At 42.3% G+C, this 17,092-nt stretch overlaps 1 protein-coding gene across 2 annotated transcripts; it reads right to left on the reverse strand.

Annotated features, from left to right (window-relative positions):
• Positions 1-3,851: 3,851 nt before the first annotated feature.
• On the reverse strand, positions 3,852-16,416 carry LOC115145467 (oxysterol-binding protein-related protein 1-like). Of its 2 annotated transcripts, XM_029687000.2 has the most exons (15): positions 16,330-16,416; positions 16,056-16,139; positions 15,476-15,656; positions 13,371-13,446; positions 9,993-10,127; positions 9,716-9,813; positions 9,433-9,615; positions 9,184-9,291; positions 8,973-9,062; positions 8,754-8,877; positions 7,980-8,093; positions 7,706-7,829; positions 7,509-7,599; positions 7,247-7,267; positions 3,852-6,916 (listed from the first exon to the last, which is right to left on the reverse strand). In XM_029687000.2, exons 3-15 carry the CDS (start codon positions 15,538-15,540, stop codon positions 6,814-6,816), a joined length of 1,332 nt encoding a protein of 443 aa, XP_029542860.1. In that variant the 5' UTR covers positions 15,541-15,656; positions 16,056-16,139; positions 16,330-16,416; the 3' UTR covers positions 3,852-6,813. The 2 variants fall into 2 exon arrangements, with proteins under 2 accessions (XP_029542860.1, XP_029542862.1); XM_029687002.2 differs by lacking the exon at positions 7,247-7,267.
• Positions 16,417-17,092: the final 676 nt, after the last annotated feature.

Below are 17,092 nucleotides of genomic sequence, written 5' to 3' on the forward strand. Positions count from 1 at the left end.
TGCACACATTGGACTTCCTACTAGGGCACACTGTCTCAGTGCTAACAGTATAACGCTGATTCATAGGCACATGATTACTGCACACAATAGCTGTGGGATCAGCAGAGGCATTCAGGGCAGTAAGAGGGACATAAATTAGGTCTTCCAACACCCCTGGGATAATGTACATTTGCTGAAGCATTATGACAACTCAGAGATACAATGGTAGAGATTAACTGAGCTGAGCTTGGGTCATTGATAAGTCAGCCTTATAATGTTGTGAAAGGATTCAGGAACCCAAATGATTTGGGGGGATCCCATCCTCCTTATAAAACGAGCTTTGTTTCCAGAATGTATCGAAATTGTCAAACTTTACACCCACAGAACTGCAGTTGTCTCGTAGACAGTTATGGAGGGCTAAAAGTCTGCTGAACCGTTCAATGCCACAATTCTGGGAGGGCAGAGGGACAGATATTATGGGGCGTTTGTTGGTGTCAAGGTGTGACCCAATAAGTTATTCATAATCCATCTTCAGCTGTTCTGAGCTGCCCTTCATAATGTCATTGAATCCCACATGAACTGTGATAGACTCAATTTCCTGATCCTGGTTTAAAATGTTTGGGAGCATCTTCTTTACGTCCTGTACTCGTGCTCCTTGATAGCACAACGTTTTTGCTCCAGGGACTGAGACATTTCTCATAATTGAACTGCCCAATACAACGGCCTGAGATGGGAATGGAGAAATTCGCCCATTCCTACCCCTCACACAATTTGTTGAACCCTTCACGGGCCCACGAGAAGCAGGATAGCATAATTTTGTTGTTCCCAGTGATAGGTCTAGACCTCCCACAGCAGGCAGTACCCCGTCAGATCCAGAGAGGGGGAAAGGAGACGGAACTTAATGACAAAGGCGCTGCTGGAGTCAGCGTCGCAGACACAGGCAATCCCAATGATGAAGGCGCAGACATGACTAGACATGACGTTGACTTGAAATATCTTCACATCCAGAATAAAAACCAGGCTTCTGTCATAAGTCAATTTAATGAAAAAGATATAAAGAATTACAGGGGGCAGTTTGGAAAAGCAAATCCTGCATGAATCATCCTCTGGAATAAGGTACATGCTAGGATAGTAATTACATAACAAACATCTATGAATAGGGAAATATAACACAGCAAAGAATACACAGAGTGTACAAAAGATTAAGAACACCTTCCTAATATTGAGTTGCACCACCCCTCAGAAGAGCCTCACTTAGTCGGGGCATGGACACTACAAAGTGTCGGACGCATTCTACAGGGATGCTGGCCCATGTTGACTCCAATGCTTCCCACAGTTGTGCCAAGTCGCCTGGATGTCCTTTGGGTGGTGGACCATTCTTGATACACAAGGGAAACTCTTGAGCATGAAAAACCCAGAAGCGTTGCAGTTCTTGACACAAACTAGTGCGCCTGATACCTACTACCACACCCTGTTCAAAGGCACTTAAATATTTTGTCTTGCCCATTCACCCTCTGAATGGTACACATACACAATCCATGTCTCAATTGTCTCAAGGCTTAAAAATCCTTCTTTAACATGTCTCCTCCCCTTCATCTACACTGATTGAAGTGGATGTAACAAGTTACATCAATAAGGGATCATAGCTTTCACCTGGTCAGTCTATGCCATGGAAAGAGCAGGTGTTCTTAATGTTTTGTACACTCAGTGTAGGCTTATAGGGTTAGAGAGTACATCACATCATCCCATGGGATCTGTCAAGGCTACGCACAGCAGAAATATGACTGAAATATTCTAGTTCCTACACCACCTTCTATATTCAAACTATAGGCCTTTTATAACTTGATGGACAAATATGCAGCACTTTGCTCATGCCAGTCCTCTCTCGAAGGCAAAATTAGTCTTCCTAGTCGGATTCTGCAATAATGTGGATGTGTGTGCGCAGCTGTTTCAGCGTGTTGTGGAAGTCGAGCAAGAGTAGACTCCAAAAATCCTGGAGTCGTTCATCCCTATAGCCATCTAGCTTGCTAGTAATTCTAGCTTTATGTTAGCTATAATTATTTTGTTTGTCTCTGGAACTTGTATGGGAACATCTGAACAGTGCGACACACCTGGTTAGTTTGCTAACCTTAAACATTAGCTAGCAACCCATCTAGAACATAGATGGCTAGCTAGCTCACTACCAGAGCTGGCAATTTAATTAACGTTAGTAAAATAGCTAAGTTACGCTGTGCATGGGGCTGAAGCTACTGTGATATAGAACTGGCGTCTCTGGCGCTGTCCATGGTACTGGAAGTTGACTGGCTGACTTCGATTGCTAGCTATCTAGTTTACCAGCTGACAGCTGTACAGCAACGTGACTGATGGGCCAGTGTGAGAACAATAACTTGTTTAAACTGATGGAAATGTTAGTTAGAGCAAATTATTAACGCAAATACTTCAACAAAATGAATCTCAGTATTCTTATTTACATAAAAAGAGCACCAGTTTTTCTTTCATTTCAAAGAGGTGGATACGCTTAATGATGGACCAGGAAAGCTAAATCTTAGTAGCCCCAGTCTTTCATCAAGGCGGCAACAGTTCATTGACATCTGTGTCTAAAGGGGAAGTCTGAGATTTAGGCCACACGACCACCAATCACCAAACAGAAAGTAAAAACCAAGGAGGATAAAAATGACATCTCAACTGACACAAAATATGACAATGAAACCCAGAAGATTGAGAAACATTGAGAAACAGACTGCCAGCTCCAGTAACCTTGCCATTTTCAAAGGCATGTTTCCCCAGACCATGTCCCAACAGGCAACAGATGATGTCCAATGGCCATTGACCGGTATGGGGCCATTTTTGTTCCAGGTAACATTTTCACCCCAACTAAGCATGGTACAGTCCTTACATATTTTATTAGAATGGAATATTGTTGTTTTTAATCTATAACATGTAGCAATGGGCAGCACCCATGGAAGATCTAACACCATCTTAAATTGAGTATGTCACTCATTCGGGAGAAGAGGTTCTTCCACCAGGAGGGAAGGCTTCACCCATCCTCAAGACTCCTTTTTCTGGAATTTAATCAACTTTTCCTTGACAGATAGTGTCGTTTTGTCTGGTGTCCATTATAAACTATAAAGAGTAGCTAGGTTACGTCCACAGAACCACAGCGCTGTCGATTTTCACAATTCTGCTGTCCTTGGTGTCGAAGTTAAACGTGTCCGCCTGTGCGGCGGGTCATATTTTCTATTTTGAATTCAAAACTATGAATGATCATTATTTCACCACAATCTAGCCATATTTTGTTTGTAGTAGCGTTGACAACATTGAACTGTGACATGCCCTCAAAATTATATTTCAGAATGGTAGCGTATTATAAAGTTATTATGACATCACTGCAGATCGAACTGTAGAAGTCTGGCGAACTATAGATATGTAGTCTGGCGGTCTCAAAAGTAACAACGTGTGTTTGATGTCTGCAGAACATAGCCAAATAACCTTGAATGCGTCATCTATCTGGTGTCTATTGACTAATCATGTAATTATTGACTAATCTGTGGCTGGACTATTTTCAGGTGAGCTCAAATTTGGTACTTTAGATCAGTGATTTTGGCTGTGGAAAATAGGCTAGGTCTTCGTGTGTATCTAAGAGCAACCACTAAGAATATTTATTCTGAACCTTTGAGGCTTTGGAGAGCCATAAGCATGTCAAGGGGGCAATATGATGTCATCCTTCCTTATGGTCTGACTACCATGCTGGAGGGTTTGTCCCGGGCTGTACTGAAAAAGAGACCAGACAACCTTAAACTCTTCGCCCTTTACTATCTGACAGAGCTGAAGAAATTCAAAAATGGTAGGAACAAATGGAATCCATCCGTATGCATTGCATGGATTATTTATTGACAATGATTGAGCTTTTTATCTTGAATCTAGAGAACCCGTCCTTTGGGATAAAGAAGCTTGTGGTAGATTTCCACAAAAATAGGGGTAAGGAACAAGGCAGGAATCACATTTCATTATACCAAGAATGCCTTTGCACTACACGTCAATTTAATCATGTGACAATCACTAGCCTATAACATAAAATACAAAAGTACTTCCATACAATTCCATATAGATTTATTGGACCGCTTTGAGTAGACTTCTCTAACGTGCATAGGCTCTTTCTTTTTAGCCGAGAGTTTACACGACGATGGTTTTGAGGAAGAATTGAAAATGATTGGTTTCGAAGGCATACAACCAGGGCTCTCGAGATTAACCAGGGAGGAACAGACGTCACCATCATGTTCAGTTCCAGATAGGGTCACTAGGACTTCGTCCACAGCGAAGGGGGACGCAGTCCTAGGTACACATATAATGGAGAGCAATTTACAGATCAACGGTGGCCAAGATAATTACGCACGACCCAAATCTGCCCTCGTGGTAAGTCAACCGGGTATTTCGCCTGTTACAATTGACTGGAGATTTAAATCAAGCAGTGTAAAACAGTCGGTGAACGCACGAGGGCAAGAAGTTGAAGCCAAACAAGGTGGAGCCCCCAACAAGCCCGCCAATACACGATCAAGCGGAGGTTCGGAAAACGGGACGGTCGGAGACGCACCTGTCCAGGCGGCCAGTAATCCATGCACAGAGAACAAGGTAACCCTAATTACACTAAATTACAAAGAAACACTCGACACACCATGTAAACATGTCGACGAAATAAGAGAGTTAGTCCATGACCTCAGCAAAGCCCCAGAACAACGTGAAACAATACTAGTGACCGAAGGGCTTCCCTCTCCAAGAGGAGATGCTTCCACAATTCCACAGTCACAGTCTCCCGTAGGACAAAGAGCTGCAGCAACAACTACGGGACCCAAGAGGGAAAGCCACGGTGTCAAAACACAGGTCATAGCGACCACTAACCGACGAAGAGTTCGGATCGATGCATGGGCGCAAGTGCCAGGGAAATCCTTCACCCGGAGCTCAGCCGATAGACCTTCAGGGTGCACGAATGAGAGACGCTCACTCAACGCTGCAGCAGTTGTGCATTCTGAACAAGGTATTTCGAAAAAATTACTTAATTGTTTTCTCACCATGAATGATCAATTAAACATGTTTTTGTTTTTTAAATGCATAAATCAGAGCAGCACTATAAAAAGATGGCATAATAAAATGGGTTGGTGATGTTTCATCTTTGTTTTTGTCTGTCAGGCTATCAAGATACTGAGCACCCAAGAGATGATGAAGTGTCACCAGAAACAAACCATGACGACGAAGCATGGAGAGGTCAACACATCAGTAAGGGCGAGAGTCATGGAAAATTATTCGTTCCAATACAATATCATGCGCCATGCTGTTGCGCTCAGCTACGGTATCATCAAGAGTGCGCCTGCCACTATTCTACGCCACAAGACTACAGTTATTCCCATTTATTACCGACCCACCACCCAGGTCTACTGCACAATCAGTGCGCATACGACTACTCGCCTGTTTGTCAATCTCAAATAAACCTGTGCCACTGCGCTGCAGAGAGCACGGTGCCTCTTGCCATGCACGTGCCACGGTGCGTAATGGTTAGGCCTCACACTACTGGTCGTTTGAAGCAGCAGACGCAAATCAAATCCTGTCGGACTTCGACAACAACTAATTGCTGGAATGAGGGCCCTGCAGTGACCAGGCGACGATGCGCTTACCCTACCCTGATGTCAAGCAGCTACTATCCAACAGACAGTGATTCCTATTGTCTGCCTTTGCATCCGAGGTCAACGATGAAATACGTTCCTGTCTATGTACCGATGGTTGGCCACTCCGTGCGAAAAGCCCTGGCTCCTGCTCACGCCGCCGCCTACGTACCATTCAGCTACGTGTTGGAAGCTGAGGAAGGAAGGAGGGCGCGTCCTAGTGTCCCCTTCAAAAGGGTCGCTTTAAGTAAACCTTGTGGTGGCTTGAACTGACGTGGATCAGCCAACTTGTGATGGCTACATGGATTTTTGCCATCAATAAAACATGTGAACAAAACACTCTTCTTAATGTTCTGTGTGGATGGACTAAACAAGAAAATAAAATACAAGTAGTCAGAATATTAGATCAGTAAGTAGGACTGTGGGATAACACATTAAAATATCAGAAATTAAGTGTTATAAACTAATAAATCCCAACCACATGTATATGTGAGTGCAGTTATTCTTTTGTAACATAAAAATGAAATAAAGTTGTGGGCACAAAACAGCTGTACATTACATTAGGAGAAACAGATTGAATGTGTGGATACTGTATGTTCCTATAGTATCAAGGGAGCAAGGTTGTGCAAATGGCACACGGTAATGATGGATTACAGCATTCACAATCAAAACACAATTAGAAACTGGGTGGTTCGAGCCCTGAATGCTGATTGGCTGACAGCCATCGTATATCAGACCGTATACCATGGGTATGACAAATGTATTTTTACTGCTCTAATTACATTGGTAACCAGTTTATAATAGCAATAAGGCACCTCGGGGGTTTGTGACATATGGCCAATATACCACGGCTAAGGGCTGTGTCCTTGCACTCCGCGTTGCGCATAAGAACAGCCCTTAGCCATATACCACACCCCCTTGTGCCATATTGCTTAATAAGAACACACAAAAAAGTAATAATAAAATGATGACTGCATGGAACATGTGACCTAATATAGACGCTACATTCATATCAAGCATGTTTAACAGCGGAACATTTTGTATCACAAATACATCTATTATTGCTATTTTCATACACAGTGTATTCATTGTAATAAATTAAGGCTTTAATGTATTCATGATAGATAAGGAAGTTGACGTGGATAAGAATCAATCTCACTATTCAAGGAATGAATGTCCATCAGTAAATATCAGGTAACAGGGGATAGTTGCGGTTCCAGTACCCAGTGGAGAACAACCAGTCCTGGGAGCCATTGTGGGGATTCTGACCCTGTTGAAACCACCTGGAGACACAGGATGGATAACGTGAGCATGGGCGGGGTTCAGGCTTTCATCCTGTCATTCTATGGATGAGAGTTAGTATCTACATTACATAAAGTACTGCATGCATGAATAAACATTAAGTCTAAAAAGACAATTATGCGTTGGTTATGTGCAATAAATGGACTGTGGGTATGTATGCAATTATTTTTATTTGGGCCACTAACTGAATTTCAGAGATCAGAACTGATCCATGCACAGTATGTATTAGCACCAGTAGATGGCGCTACCACACAACAGTGTGACAGTGGAGAGCACATAAGGCACGCAATAGAAGAGCAAGCAACTAATACCTGGGGCCGAGGGCAGGGTTTCTTCACATCAAAGCAAAGGTGCAAAACAGAGAACAAGACAATGGAAGAGAAAAGTGGGACTTTGCATTATTATAAAGCAGTAAACTAAATAATGACATGGATTAAATGAAGGGATACCTTTTCTTTTTTTTAATATGCTCGCTTTATTTCAAAATATATGGGTGTATTGATATACAATACATAGAGAGTATAACATAACTGAAATTGTCAAAACATAACTGTATTTCTCTCATTGTCTTACTTTGTTTTCAACTCGTCATCAGATTTGGAATGGGTTTTACATGCAGCTCTCTGTTTCTCTTCTAGTCTCTTCTTCTCCTCACTTGCAAGATCTACAGCAAGGAGAAAGCACACAGGGTTTTCACTGATCTATCTTAGATCAACTGTGTGTTCAAGGAAAGTGTTTGCAGATAGGGCACAAGCACTTATGATTCGTACCAATATCTCCGTTCTCCATGGCTCGTATGTCTGGCCTAAGCCTGCAGTCTGTCTTTGGGATGAGCCCATCCATATCTTTATCCAGCTCGTTCAGTTGCATGGCAAACGACGTGAAGCTGTACATCTACAAATACAGGACTGAATATTTAAACACAAAGCTATGAAGAAGATTATGCAAATGATGCTTTATGACCTTGAAGTTTCCGAGCCTCTGCATTTCTATGTGCTTGAGTAAACCATACATCTAAATAGGAGGGTTTCCGATGCGACTAACCTCTGTAGAGTTGACTGGTCTGGGGGCTATCCTCCAAAGGAGATAGCTGCCTGGGATGACCTCGACTGTGTCAGCCTCTGGTAGGGAGATCTCCTCCACTTCCTCACGAGAGCCCTGGACAACAGGACACACAACAAGATCACATGAGAAGTTTCCACAGCCTCAAAGTCAAAATTGGCTACATGGAAAAAATGTAAGGTTAGGGTTAGAAATAAAGTTAGCAATGTGGTTAATGTTAAGGATAGGTTTCAAATCACATTTGGAGAGAGATGGTAGAAATAGGCAGGGTTTATGGTTTTGTGGCTCTGGCGACCCACATGAGGGGAGCACTGCACTGAAGCTCTTCTATCTACAACCGTAAGAGCTGTCATCACAGCAACGGGAACACCCGCAGCCAAAATCAACTGACAATCCCAAAGTCGAGAACTGAAGACAGTATAGAAAAGGTCACCCATCCCACACCTCTGCTAATCAATGAATGAGTCACTATAAATAAGATTGACCTTTTTTGATGTATTATATATATATATATATATATAAATAAATTGTCGTCCTCTTAACCATCCATATATTGTATGCTCGTGGATTTCAATTTGTATTGACTGCTATATGAGTGTAATAAAACACTTGAAATTGAAAATACCACAGGGAAAGTGGCTGGAATTAACACCAGCACATGACATTCTTTGCAGTATAAAACAAGCCTCAGGGATGGAGAACTCAAAGCATGTGTTCACCATGTAAAGGGACTACATGATTTGATGGGGTACATACCGGTTTGCTGCTTTTCTTTTCCACTGTCCCCTTCCCACTTTTCTTATGTGCCTCCAATGCGGCATAATCCACAATGTACATACACTCTGTCCACTTTCCGTAGAGAGAACAGACCTTCTTTTTGCTGTGCCAAACACACACATACTATCAGTTAAAGCACTGCAGACATCACTGACTTCCGTCAATATGGCAATATATTGCTAAATCAAAGCTGCCTACCTTTTGTCCAGAATGTAGCCTTCAACTTTGTGCAATTCCTTGCCAAAAAGGCCACATGGTTTGAAATTCAAACAGCATCTTTCTCCAGTTCTGTGACAAAAACAGAAATACCATCAAATCATTTTCCTTTTCATTTCTTTTAGTCATGCTTCCCCATTCACATATTGCACTTCCTTCTTAGTCAGAGCATGTGACAGTATTTTTGACATACTTGTGGTTGAGCACCTCCACGTTGCCATACTGCTCAATCCACAGCTGCCCCACGATGATGTTGTGGACGCAACATGTAGGGTTTGTCCATGTGTAGGCCTCATTGTACCTGGAAGTACAAATAATAACTCTATAACAACATGTCGTGGGATGTTGGTTTCACACAGGCGACATGAGAAAACATCACACATAACTGTTGTGTTGATTGAATGTGGTATGAAAGTGACAGTGCATGAATGAGTATGCTTACTTGGGAAGCTCCAGTGTGATGATGCCTTTGGGTTCAGCCTCCACGCTCTTGCCCCAGAACTTGAGTTTGGGGTAGATGGAGCCATGGAACACAAAGTCTTTCTTCAGGCCTTCGGCGTGGAACGCACTGACTGGTGGATGGTGGCTCACCTGCTCTGAGATCAACCTGAACCCCAGGTCCTCTCTGTCAGAGAAAAGGGGTGAGCTCAACACTTGTCTTTTACCACATCCAAATCCATCACCAGTGTTAGAGATGATCTCCTCCCTCCCTCCCTCCCTCTTACCTGACCAGTTCGTAGGTCTCTCCCAGTAGCGGGTTGAAGGGTTTCCCAGTTCTCTCCCACTGGGAAGCCACAGCAGAAACAGCAAAAGCTGCCACACACTGCCCATGCAAAACAGAAAAATGACTTGATGTGGAGATTTCTTAGCTCTTTTTTTTCTAAATACAGTATTTGTTATACGTTTCTATGTTTGTCTCTCTCAATTCAAGTGGACAACAAAAAAGAAAAAAAATCAATAATCAAACCCATTTTCCAGATTATTTCTCAAATGTGTGTGTACCTTCATCCTCTCTATGGAGTCAGAGGAGGCGTTGGCCTGGTGGATGAGGTATGTGTGCTCCATGTACTCTGTCAGACGCTGAAGGAAGCTCAGGGGCTCATTAAAAATAACTGGCATGGTAATTTTAGACAGCTCCTAAAATAAAGAGAGAACAAGAGAAGTAATGAATGAGAGAGAAAAGGAGAGAGCACAAGTCAGCTCACAAGTAGTTGTACTATGTGATTCCCATCTATCAACCATTAAATAATCAAGTCTCTAGATTTTACAGGAATGAGCAGTTATTGCATGAGCAGTTCTCATAGGCCCATCATGACAAGCTATAGATTTTTTAAAATGTACATACTATGTATCACATTCACTGTCTTCAAACTCCCTGTCATAGATGAGCCAAGGCGCAGCGTGCATGAAATTCCACATCTTTAATAAAGTGAAACCGTCATAAAAAAACAGGTAAACAGAAACCGAGCGTGACGCAACCGTGGCGCACACAAACACACACAGAAAATAAACAATTACCCACAACATTAGGTGGGAAAAAGGCTGCCTAAGTATGATTCCCAATCAGAGACAACTGCTTCTGATTGGGAACCACACTCGGCCAAAAACAAAAAAATAGAAAACATAGAATGCCCACCCAAATCACACCCTGACCTAACCAAATAGAGAAATAAAACGGCTCTCTAAGGTCAGGGCGTGACACTATGTGTGTGTATGTGTGTGTGTGTGTTAGAATTCACACACAAATCCATCAAGCATCAATTAGTCCATCACTGACATTTAATCGCTTTACAGTACTGGGCCATGGCTAAACATGGAACAGGATTAGTTTGCATACTAGGGCCTTTAGAATGTATTCACGCCCCTTGACTTTTTCCATATTTTGTCACTGGCCTATACACAATACCTCATAATGTCTAAGTAGAATTATGTTTTTAGACATTTTAACAAATGTATTAAAAAAAAGAAAAGTCAATAGGTATTCAACCCCTTTGTTGTGGCAAGCCTAAATTCAGGATTTCAGGAGTAAAAATGTGCTAAACAGGCCTCCCGAGTGGCGCAGTGGTCTAAGGCACTGCATCACAGTGCTTGAGGCGTCACTACAGACCCGGGTTCCATCCCAGGCTGTGTCGCAGCCAGCAAAAACTGGGAGAACCATGAGGTGGCGCACAATTGGCCCAGCGTTGTCCGGGTTAGGGGAGAGTTTGGCCGGCCGGGATGTCCTTGTCCCATCGCGCATAAGCGATTCATTGTGGCGGGTCAACTTCGGTCGCCAGTTGTACGGTGTTTCCGCCGACATGTTGGTGTGGCTGGCGTCTGGGTTAAGCAAGCAGTGTGTCAAGAAGCAGTGCGGCTTGGCAGGGTCGTGTTTCGGAGGACGCATGGCTCTCGACTTTCACCTCTCCCAAGTCCATACAGGAGTTGTGGTGATGGGTCAAGACTGTAACTACCAATTGAATATCACATGAAAGGGGTAAAAAGTTTTAAAAATGGTAAAAACAAGTCACATAGTAAGTTGCATAGACTCACTCTGTGTGCAATAATAGTGTTTAATATGCTAATTGAATGACTACCCCATCTCTGTACCACACACATATTATCTGTAAAATCCCCAGATTCAACCACAAAGTCCAGGGAGTTTTTCCAATGACTCGCAAAGAAGGGCACCTATTGGTAGATTAGTAAAAATAAAATAAAAAGCAAACATTGAATATCCCTTTGAGCATGGTGAAGTTATTAACTACACTTTGGATGGTGTCTCAATACACCCAGTCACTACAAAGATAAAGGCGTCCTTCCTAACTCAGTTGCCAGAGAGGAAGGAAACCACTCAGGGATTTCACCATGAGGCCAATGGTGACTTTAAAACAGTTACAGAGTTTAATGGCTGTGATAGGAGAAAACTGAGGATGGATCAACAACATTGTTGTTACTACACAATACTAACCTAGTTGACAGAGTCAAAAGAAGGAAGCCCTTACAGAATAAAAATATTTAAAAAAAATGCATCCTGTTAGCAACAAGGCACTAAAATAGTACTGCAAAAAAAGTGGCAAAGCAATTCACTTTTAGCCCTGAATACAAAGTAGTATGTTTGGGTATAATCCAAATACAACACATTCCTGAGTACCATTCTCCATATCTTCAAGCATAGTAGCGGCTGCATCGTGTTATGGGTATGCTTGAAATCGTTAAGGACTGGGGAGTTTTTCAGGATAGAAAAAAAACCTGAATGGCACCTAAGCACAGGCAAAATCTACCAAATACTGGGGGATGAATTCGCCTTTCACCAGGACAATAAACTAAAACACAAGGCCAAATCTACACTGGAGTTGCTCACCAAGAAGACAGTAAATGTTCCTGAGAGGCTGAGTCACAGTTTTGACTATGGCAAGACCTGAACATTTTTGTCTAGCAATGATTAACAACCAAAAGCAAATTATGCACAATCCAGGTGTGGAAACCTCTTAGAGACATACCCAGAAAGAGAAACAGCTGTGATTGCTACCAAAGTTGATGCTAACATGCATTGATGGAGAGATGAATACTTGTCTAATCAAGCTATATTAAAAAATACATATATATATTGTTTTTACAAGTATTCAAATTTTTCTTCTACTTTGATATTACAAAGTATTTTGTGTAGATCATTGACATAAACATTTTATGAAATCCATTTGAATCCCACTTTGTAACACCACAAAATGAGGATAAAGTCAAGGGATTTGTCACGTTCTGACCTTAGTTCCTTTGTTTTGTCTTTTGTTTTAGTATGGTCAGGGCGTGAGTTGGGTGGGTTGTCTGTTAGTTTTTCTATGATTTTCTATTTCTGTGTTTGGCCTGGTATGGTTCTCAATCAGAGGCAGCTGTCAATCGTTGTCCCTGATTGAGAACCATATTTAGGTAGCCTGTTTTCGATTGTGTTTTGTGGGTGGTTGTTTTCAGTCTGTGTGTCTACACCAGACATAACTGTTCCGGTTGTTTCTTTGTTGTTTTGTTATTCAGTGTTCAGTTTACTTCATTAAAAAGATGAACACTTACCACGCTGTGCATTGGTCCTCACCTTCTTCCACCACAGACGATCGTTACAGGATGTGAATAATTTGTATAGGCATTGTATATTACCACTCCCTGGCTACTGAACCACATTCTACATCAGGATTATGACATGCTAGATCCTTTATATACATGCTCTAAGCTGTTGCTAAAGAAAAGCTCCAGAGAATTGTATAGATATAGGTTACTTACTGCACAGTACATCAGTATAGGATTGACTGATCTACAGTACAGGCACTATGGCCAGGAAGGTTCCCATTACTCATCATGTTACGGGGTTTGGAGAAGAACAATAGAGCTGAGTGCTTCTGGTTGATAGCTCACCATGCCAATGCATTTCCTCAGGATACTCCAGATGCTGAAGTCATTTCTGGAGAACATGGATGCTGGTAAACTTGTTCTGGAGTGAGGGATATACAGACGCACAAACAGAATCTGGTAAATGCACAAATGACACAAGTATTACGTTGTGCTCTGTGGACTTTGACACTAACATTACCGTACAGTGATCTGCATTTCTTTCGATGAGATGTGCCAGGCATGTAACACATACTTTATATCTAATGCAGGAGTCATATCATATTCAGGCGAATATAGTCTGCTGAGTGCAACAAAAGCCTTCAGTTTAGTTTCAGGCATGTGTAGAGCTGACATATAGTGAAGGCCCAGGTCTACAATCAACACCTCTACACCACTACTGTCCAGGAGCCATCCATGGAACTAGTTGCTCCCTGAGGCCTTCACTTCTTTAAGACAAGAGTAATCTTACCAACAAATGTACGTTGGCACCATGAACACCTACGTATATTTAACACAAATGCTTTGCTCACACAAAGATATGTGAAGAAGATAAAAACCTGTGGGTATACTAGTTTGCACATCCCATTAATCAAATATGCCATTTGATTCCCTTCCTAACTATGCCATTTGATTCCCTGCCTAAATATGCCATTTGATTCCCTTCCTAACTATGCCATTTGATTCCCTTCCTAAATATGCCATTTGATTCCCTTCCTAAATATGCCATTTGATTCCCTTCCTAAATATGCCATTTGATTCCCTTCCTAAATATGCCATTTGATTCCCTTCCTAAATATGCCATTTGATTCCCTTCCTAAATATCCCATTTGATTCCCTTCCTAAATATGACATTTGATTCCCTTCCAAACTATGACATTTGATTCCCTTCCTAACTACCACTGTCAGTCAGTCAGTCAGGTTGGGCTTGACCATTTGGACCACCACAGGTTTTAATGTTTTTAATGTTTTTTCTTTAAGACAGTGAATGAGACAGATTGGAAAAAGCACTAAAATGCATGGCCTTCCCAAAAGCCTGGCCTCCACTTCTACGCCCTGATCAGTGTTCAGCATTCAGATCAGTCAACATAGGGTCCTACTGAGTTCCAGTTATTGCATGACACTGTGACCTCATCAATGTTTAACTGGTTTTACACAGCGCTCAGCCTTCTCAATGAGAGCCTTTCTCCTGCCTGGACCAGCCTAGCTGCCTTGCTAAATTATTCACACACAGACTCTGAAAACACACAACAAATACACCATATGTAGTCTAGGAACACAACAAGAAAACAAACAGTGGGGTAAACAACAAGATCCTGATAGTTAGGAGCTGGAAGATACTCCACCTCTGTATTAAGTTGGTCCTAAGAACCACTCATTTCCAACCCTGGTTTGCCTTTTCCACTGCTCTACTATAGGCTTTTTGTTTACAGAAAGGGTTCTCTCAAACAGAAAGGGGGAGACCAACGTTTATTTGACAAACAACAACAAAAATATGACTTTAAAAGGTACAGGTTACTACCAAAATAAAGAAAAAGTGACAAAGTGTCTTAACAGGGTGTTGCGCCACCATGACCCGCCAGAACAGCTTCAATGCGCCTTGGCATAGATTCTACAAGTATCTGGAACTCTATTAGAGGGATGCAACACCATTCTTCCACAGGAAATTCCATATTTTGGTGCCTTAATTTAAGTGTTCAATTGGGTTGAGATCTGGTGACTGAGACACACACCCTTTAAACCCCCTATGCTCCTTTGAGACCCCTCTTTCAAAGTCCCTGAGATCTCTTCCAGCCATGCTAGCCAAAATACTTTTTATACATGACCCTAAGCATGATGGGATATTTTCATTGCGTAATTAAATCAGTGGAAGTACCTGCTTTCAATGTACTTTGTATACCTCCTTTCTCGTGCTTCCTTTATTTTTTGCAGTCACCTGTAAACTTATTGTGCAAAGAGGCAAAGTGGCTTTTCTTTCCAGGTTTAATCCAAATCTGAAGCTTCTACCTTCTAAAACAGCTGTGTACTGTAAACAGGACCGTTCCCTGTGTGTGCTTGGATGTAGGGTGGATGGGAGAGACACTGGGTGGGTAGGAAGGGGTGTGTCGGGGGGGGCACTTGGCTCAGCTCACCTGTGCCTCACAATCCCATTGGGTCGGGACTCCTCCTCATTGCCATGGTGATTCTCCTGAGACATGCTGGTTGGGCTGCTGCGCTTGCTGCTGAACAGGACAGAGCCTTTCTCCTCGTCCTTGTCAAATGAATGACTGGCCACCGCCTCAAAGAAGCTCAGAGAGTGCTCCGAGTCCGAATCTTGAGATGAAAGGGAGTAAGCAGTCATGTTGTAAAGGCAGGGACTGGATACATGAGTGACAGTGCTATGAATGACTGTGTCGCTATCAACAACTGACACCTTTGCCTGAGCCTCACGAAAGCCCTGATGGGAGAAACCAGATCTGTGGATAGGGTTGTATTTAAAGAGCCCTGAACCAACCTCTGAAGGCTGAAGGAATCAGTCAATCGATCATTGCAAAAATCATCATAACCATTATCATAGGCCATCTTGTGACTAAAAAAGCGTTTTCAAAGTGAAATAGTACTTTGTAGGTATTGCTCAACTCCGACTAAATTGGTGCACACAGTACATTCAAGCAAGCAAGTCATCTTAGCATAACATTGTAAACACCTAGACCAGGGGTAGTCAACTCTTACCCTATGTGGTTTGGAGCCTGCTGGTTGTCTGTTCTACCCGATAATTAATTGCTCACACCTGGTGTGCCAGGTCTAAATCAGTCCCTGATTAGAGGGGAACAATTAAAACAAGCTGTGGGACTGGCTTAGAATTCCAGAGTTGAGTTTATAAAATGCATGAACAGCTATAGGCATCAATAAAATAATCATACTGTCAAACAAGACACCAGTTTTCATCTCAAGCTCTCTCACTTCAATTCCAATCTGATCGTAAATAAAAACAAGCCATACTCACCAGACACAGCATCGTAGAAATCATCATCACTGAGCGCGCTCCGTGGAGAGGAGCCCTTGACAACGGACTGCTCGAGTTCGTGCTGCTCTGTAGCCAGAGTCTGAAGCTCTTCAGACAGGATATTCTTCTTCTCAACCTCCTGCTCCAATTTCAGACTGCGCACCTGAGCCCCAAACACACACACACACGCCACAAAACAACCACACACGTACAGACACACACAAACACAAGTGGGCACACACATGCACACACGCAGTATAATTAATAATCATACAGTATACGTTTGATGGCACTTCATGGCCTACATAGATGATCTATTTATGCTAAATATCAACACTGAAAAGCAAGTTACAGCATACAGTGAGTATAGATATCAGCAGAGATCTCTGTACAGCTGTGAGGATCTGTGTTGTGTCGGTCTGTAGACTATAAGAGCAGCATACTGACTGATCCCCTCTTGTTACTGTGCTCAGATCAGCAGACAGACATCACAGGAACAATACACGTTTAGCTGTAGTGGAGGACAGGTGCCTTAAACCTGCCGTCTCAAATGGCCATCCAGAGACCGATCCTCATGGCGGAGAGGAGATCAGATAACTACAATAGGCAAGGAAATTTCCAAATAGACTACTTGATCTTCTGTAGAAATATAAAAAGATATACAGTACCAGTCAAAAGTTTGGACACCACTACTCATTCAAGGGTTTTTCTTTATTTGGATAATTTTCTAGATTGTAGAATAATAGCAAGACATCAACACTAT

The sequence above is a fragment of the Oncorhynchus nerka genome, linkage group LG17, assembly GCF_034236695.1.
Source record: "Oncorhynchus nerka isolate Pitt River linkage group LG17, Oner_Uvic_2.0, whole genome shotgun sequence".
NCBI lineage: Eukaryota > Metazoa > Chordata > Actinopteri > Salmoniformes > Salmonidae > Oncorhynchus > Oncorhynchus nerka.

Bases quoted from the DNA above. Each gene is read 5' to 3' on its own strand.
- LOC115145467 (XM_029687000.2), bottom strand. From the start codon at position 15,540: ATGTCTCAGGAGAATCACCATGGCAATGAGGAGGAGTCCCGACCCAAT. The intron at 10,128-13,370 runs GTGAGCTATCAA...TCTTTATTTTAG, and splicing joins TGAGGAAATGCATTGGCATG to GAGCTGTCTAAAATTACCAT. The intron at 9,616-9,715 runs GTAAGAGGGAGG...TTTCTCTGACAG, and splicing joins GAGACCTACGAACTGGTCAG to AGAGGACCTGGGGTTCAGGT.